This window comes from Phoca vitulina, unplaced genomic scaffold (genome assembly GCF_004348235.1).
Source record: "Phoca vitulina isolate PV1807 unplaced genomic scaffold, GSC_HSeal_1.0 scaffold26, whole genome shotgun sequence".
In the NCBI taxonomy this organism is placed as follows: domain Eukaryota; kingdom Metazoa; phylum Chordata; class Mammalia; order Carnivora; family Phocidae; genus Phoca; species Phoca vitulina.
This window is the reverse complement of record NW_022589729.1, coordinates 20,034,785-20,040,784: the sequence shown is the minus strand read 5'-3', so window position 1 is coordinate 20,040,784 and position 6,000 is coordinate 20,034,785. Positions and strand designations below refer to the sequence as shown.

At 55.7% G+C, this 6,000-nt stretch overlaps 1 protein-coding gene across 3 annotated transcripts in view; it reads right to left on the bottom strand.

Annotated features, from left to right (window-relative positions):
• Nucleotides 1–829: 829 nt before the first annotated feature.
• Nucleotides 830–6,000, bottom strand: part of PLEKHA6 (pleckstrin homology domain containing A6) — a 139,836-nt gene continuing 134,665 nt past the window's right edge. For 2 of the 3 annotated variants that reach the window (XM_032422515.1, XM_032422519.1), the window contains exons 28-29: nt 5,385–5,508; nt 830–4,722 (exon numbers count right to left, since the gene is read on the bottom strand). In XM_032422515.1, coding sequence (XP_032278406.1) covers nt 5,393–5,508 — 116 coding nt within the window. In that variant the 3' untranslated portion in view covers nt 830–4,722; nt 5,385–5,392. The remainder of the gene's footprint in view (nt 4,723–5,384; nt 5,509–6,000) is intronic. The other variant, XM_032422520.1, reaches the window with a different exon arrangement.

The following is a 6,000-nucleotide window of genomic DNA, read 5'->3' as shown; positions in this document are numbered from 1 at the left end:
AAAACCCCAAATATAGTCATATTATTTGTTAAACACACACACACACTCACACACTCACACACACTACTAGCGCTTTAGGAATGACAACAGGTGTCCAGAATTCGAAATCAGCCCTTAGAACCAGGGCGAGGTAAAATCAGGAATTAGAAAAGCTTGCGTTCCTATCTCTTCTCAATTTTCTTCTCTTCCTCGAATTAATGCCTCCACCTCTCCCCAGACATGCTGCAGGGGCCCAGCTGAGGCAGCCTACCACTATCCTGGGCTCACTTTCTCTTGTCCTTTCCACCGCATAGAATTCACAGGGCTTCTTGACTCTTGCTCACTGAAAGATTTCAGATTGAGCAGCCTTCACACTGAGGATCCGGAAAGGATAACCACTGAGGACATAAACCAAAGGCATTGAGTCTGGATGAGAATAATTTGGGTGGCTTTTCTGATGCCCCTCGCCAAATCAATACAACTTCTTGTACCCCAAAGCAGAAATATAGGCCATTGTGTAGTAGTCGAGGAAACTTAGGAATTAATTTTCTTCTCCTACTCTTCTACCCTCTGTCTCAGAGACAGATCAATGGGAGGTTCCTAGGATCTGAACACTGTTCCGGTAACTTTCATTACACAGGACCTTGGAACAAGCCTTGATTTGAGATTACCTGGACAGAGGAGATGAGCACGGTGGGCAGCATATCGCGGACCCAGCTTTGCTTTTAGTCAGGGGAGGCCCGACCCCAGACCCTCTCCCCTTTTCTGCCAGGCTTGGAGATTGCCACGAGCCACAAGACCAGCCTGAGCCACAGGCAGTCACGGACAGAGTGCGAGACACACGCCACTATACAAACTGTTCATTTTATTTCCTGTATCGGGTTTATACAAACTTGCAAGATACAAACGCAGAGCTCACTGGGATTCTTCAGTATCTGTATCTAGAAAGAATGCTGGGGAGCGGGGAAGCAGATGCTCACCTATACTCAGGATGCCCCTCCCCAGGGAGGGGCTCGTTGGCTAGAAAGATGCTATGGGGTGGCTACAGATGTTTGGTCCCCCAACAGAGATGCCCTCTGTTTGGCTAACCTTTTCTTCTAAGGTCACTTTTATACTAAATAAAGACACTGAGATCATACATTTCCTTGTATGGTTTATTGTCTAATACTAGCAGATCAAATTGGCCCCAGTATGTGCATAAATAGATGTGTATATATATGTATATTTCATATTTTCCTTAGTTTTAAGAGCTGCCAGGTAGGGGGGTGCCTAAAGGGGAAAGGGATCGATTCTGTCTTGCTATAGTCAGCCCTGCCCCAAGAACATGCCTCTCACCAAGGCCGGAGAGCAAGTGTGCACAGCTTGCGACCTCAGAAAAATCTTTAAAGTGACAGTAGCAGTATTTGATTACAGCCTCTTGGTTAATGATCAGGGAGGTAATGTGCTAATTGGCAAGACCCCAGAATAGCAACCAGGGCTGTCCCCCCCGCCCCCCCGGTGGGTCACTTAGCCCTGGGCCTCCATCTGGGCCCCATTCTTTCATAACAAGATGCTCTAGGCTGGGAATAGGGTGCCAGGACATGTCAAAGTTGGGAGGTCAGGCTTTAAATGCTGGCCATGAGCTCTGTGACAGTCCCAAACCCTTGATTCCAGATCGGGACAGAAGACTTCCATTCTGCCCAGATCCTTGTGAGGCAAGATCCCCTTGCCTACTTTGTCAGCCACTAAGCAGTTTGGAAGGCTGAGCTGGCGGAGTTCAGCACCCCAGTGGCAGCCCACCAGGGGACAGTCCTGGGGTCTTCTTGGGCAAGGTTGAGCTGTCACCTTGTCCGTGGGACCCACTTCAGTCTGGAAGCTGACTTTGCAGTCTGGATGCCAGACTGAGCCAACGTCCCCCTTAACAACAGCCCCCCGAGGAAAGGTCACAGAAGGAGACAGATGTCATAGATGTGACCCAGACCAGAAAGGGATCAAAGAGTGTGAGAAGTCCAAGGAACTCGAATGTGTCTGTGCTGAAGGACCTGTGGTCCCAAACCGTTTCCTTTGGCCTTTGCACTGTATCCTGGCTCCGTCAGGGAGTAGGATTCTTGGTGCCGTTTGGCATAGGCTCCCATTCTGTCTGCCCTTTCCAGCAGACTGGTGACGGGAGGTGGTCCGGGAGCATACTGGGGGTGGCTGGGGTGCCCGCAGGGCTGTACTTTTGTGCACACAGCTGTAAACATTTCCTTTGAGAGGTTTCACATCCCGTAACCCTAGAGGGTCGTCAAGAGTTGACAGTGGAATCAAATCCTTAGACCAGGACTTCCAAGAGAATGTCCCGCCCTGGTGAGATGCTCTCTGGGTGAGCTCTGGGGCCCAGGCCTTTGCAGACTGGGGGATGGGAGGAGGAAGCTGCGGGGGAAGAGGGTTGGACCTGGAGGCAGCCGCCCAATCTCCTCGTATCATTTGCCGATTCCATTCAGACATTGCACATTTTGAAAATAGATTTGCTTTTATAATAAAAGCGTAAAATAGATCTGTCTTAAAATAAGTCTGTCTTCTCCCCTTCTTTGGATCAAAAGGCATGGGGTGTGGCCAACACGTGCTAGGAATGGTGTGGAAAGTAAAGGAGGGAAAATGGGCCTGGGCAGGAGTTCTGGGAAAGGATCAGACGTCCAAACAAATATATATATTATGTATATATCTATAATATGTATAATCTTCATCAAACATATATTAAGGCATGTAAAGCAACATAAAGAGCCAGCTTTATGAAATAAGAGGTGAGAGAGAGGTGGTAGAGGTGCAGACCTTAATCCTTGGTCTTTTACACGTATTTCTAAAAATACCACTTAAAAAAAAAGGCGAGACAGACAAAGAAAGGGGAAAGGCATGGACGCCCTGAAACAGCCGTTTCTTGTGGATGGAGAAAGGTGTTGGAAAAATGGAGAGGGCCACCCTCACCTGCCAGTCGGCGGGGAAGGAGAAAACAGGTGTGGGGTGCTTGAGCAGTGCTAAAGATGGGAAACGTAGCCAAAGGTCATGTTCAAAAAATCTGCGAAAAGGAAAGTGGAATTCCCCAGCCTGCAATCCCTCCGAAGCACAAGAATATCCTAAGCACCTAGAACAGTGCCTGGTACACAAAAGGTGCTCGATAAATATCTGTTGAATGAGTTGCCATCTTTACTTGCATATGAACCAGTCACTGGCCCAGCTGTGAAGGAGTGGAGAACTGGTGGCAGATGAAGTCATTGTTCTCGGGGCCACTGGAGGCTGAAGTCTCTGAGCATCAACTCTGGTAAAGAGAAGGCCTAGGGGCACAGTCTTTTCCAGCTTCACTCTCACCCCTCCGTCCTCCCTGGCTACCATCCTCCCCAGATGAAAGGCAAGGAGGAAAAATGAGCTTTGCTTCTGTGTCTCCTCCACTGACCTCCCCCAGTAGGCAGATGGTGAGAGAGCCAGGCCAGAAGAGAGTCCTTCCCTGCAGCCTCACCTGGTCCTCCTCGGGGATGCCCGGGACGCGGGGTGGGGCCGTAGAATCTAGCCTGCCAGATTAAGGCTGCATTTCCTCTCTGGGGCACTCTCTCAGCTGACCCACAGCACATTCCAGGGGGCAGGGGGACAAGAAAATGTCCCGAACATGGTTAGGAAAGGCCCCAAGGCTAATGACACCCTGCGTGACAGAGGTCTTTCTCTCTGCCCCTGAGCTGAGGAGGGGGAGGCAGACACCAGGCCCAGACCCAGAAAGGGCCATCGTCCCACCCGCTCACCCGCACCAGCATCCCCACACCTTCGTCCCCACAGCTAGAGCTGAAGGTCATCCTGTGCTCGCTGGTGGGTCCTCCTGGAGCCAGTGTGTGGGCAGGCCCGTGGACCCGAGGGACGAGGTGCAGGAGCAGGGCCCACAGTCTGGCACTGTACTTGGCACTAAGCTAAGGCTCCATCCTAGGGAAACCCACCCATCCCACATCCCCTTTCCACCTCCGCCTCACCCTTTTACTTGCAAATGAGTCCTGCCGCTTCCCTGTCCTCCCACTTGCCTCCATCTCTCCCTTTCTTTCCTCTCCCCCTTCTCAACCTGTCCTCAGACCCTGCACAGACCTGCGTGCCGCTCTCTACCCACAGCCAGCACTGTGCCCCCTGGGAGCCAAGGAGCCTCTCCCCAGCTCTTGTCATCTTGTCTTTGGCTCAAGCAGGGTGGTCAGTCTCCACTGGACCCCAAAGGAGCACCCCTAAGCAGAAACGTGTCAAAGCCCCGGGTGCAGCTGGGGCAGCGGGTGGGGGGGGGGTGTCGATGGGGGAAGGACCCGATGGCAGGTGCCGCCCTTGGTGTCAGGAGGGGCCGGAAGAGGCAGAGCGTCCATCTTCTCCTCAGCCTAGTCCTAACCTGAGAGAGCCCAGAGCGTCTTCCCCACCAGGGCATCCTCTTCAGCAGGAAATGTTCCAGTAGGGCTTTCACACCACCAGCCAGGGCCTAGCCCCCTGGGCCACGGGCGCCGGAGGCTGCTGTCTGCCCGCCATCTCGGGCCCCGGCCTGGGGCCGCCATCTGAGGCGCGAGGGCTTCAGGGCCGGGCGTGCTGGCCGTGTGGACACTGAGGTAACGTGTGGGCAGCAACCCCGGCCCCCAGCCTGGCTCCCCGCAGCCCTCCCACGGGCGCGCAGGGGCAGGGGGCCAGGCTGGGGAGCTGGGGCCTCAGGGGGCCGAGGCCTTCAGAACGTGGCTCTGTGTAGCTTCCCGGCGTTGGCCTCGGCCAGAGCTTGCACTGAAGAGAAGAGAACCGGGTGAGAAGGGCGCTTCGCCGCCGAGCAGCAGCCCCAGCCCAGCTTCCCAGGAGACACAAGTCTGCAGAACCCCAACCCCGCCCCACGCCCCCAGCCCCGAGAGGGGAGCAAATGAATGGAAGTCCCTGCTCTTTCCCACTTGCCTAACACCGAGCGGCTGTGTGCTAGGGGCAAGGAACGCACACAGCCCTTGGCCATAGTTTCCCATGGTACTGTAATTTACAGGAAGATCTGGGGCTGATCTGGGAGAAGTAAGATCTGGGGGCTTCTGAGGCAGGACTGCTATGTATCTCCACAGCGGTGGAGAGGCTTGTTGGCGGACAGCGGGATAGGGGAGGCCTCGGCTCTGTCCCTGTCTGCTTCTGGAGAAGCAAAGCCCACGGGCACTGTGGCATCCAAGAGGCGGCCCCGCCAGCCGGCGCTGGCCCAGCACTGCACGGGGACAGGGACTGGGACGGGGATGCTGCGGGCTCAAGCAGATGGAGGGGTGGGGAGAGCAGCACGGGGGGGGGGGGGCCCGGGGGGGGGGGGAGGGGAGAGGCAATGGGGGAAGGGGGGGGGGGGGGGGGTAGATGGCTCGTGGGGGTGAGGGGCGGGGGTCCCACTCCCCGCGGTGGACGAAATACAGTAGAAAAGTTCTTACGTCAGAGCTCAGACCCGCATGGTATGGCTGCTGTCGGCGCCCCGTGGGGATTCAGACGATAGGGGGTTGGCTGGTGGAGTCGGGGAAGCAGGGGAGGTGGGAGGGCTTGGGGTGGCACATTGCACTGGAAACAGAAATGAACAGGGAGGTGAATAGGGGTGGGTGGGCGTGGCAGGGGTGGGGAGGCCGGGCACCCAGAGCAAGCGAGGTCCTTCCCCAGGCGGGGAGCCAGGCAGGAGGCAAGCAGAGAGGAGAGCTGAGGCCGACCTGGCCTCGGTCCCAGGCGCCACGGAGGAGCACAGGGTCCCCGAGGAGGAGACCGGGCCACTGCAGGCTCTGCTGAGAACCAGTGGGTCTGTGGGCGAGGCCGGCCCCTTTGGGCCAAGGCTCCACTCGCATCCGTACAAGAGCAGGTGACCGCACCTTACACGCAGTGCTCCACAGGCGATGAGGATGAACAGTGCGGTAAAACCGCACTAACCCAGATCATCAGGCCCCCGCTGGCGACTAGATCCAAGTTATCACCACGTGAATCACCTCCACGCAAACCGAGGCTTCCGGCAGGGTTGAAGCGAGTACCGTGAACTTAGACCAGCTCGCGGTCTCAGAAACATGG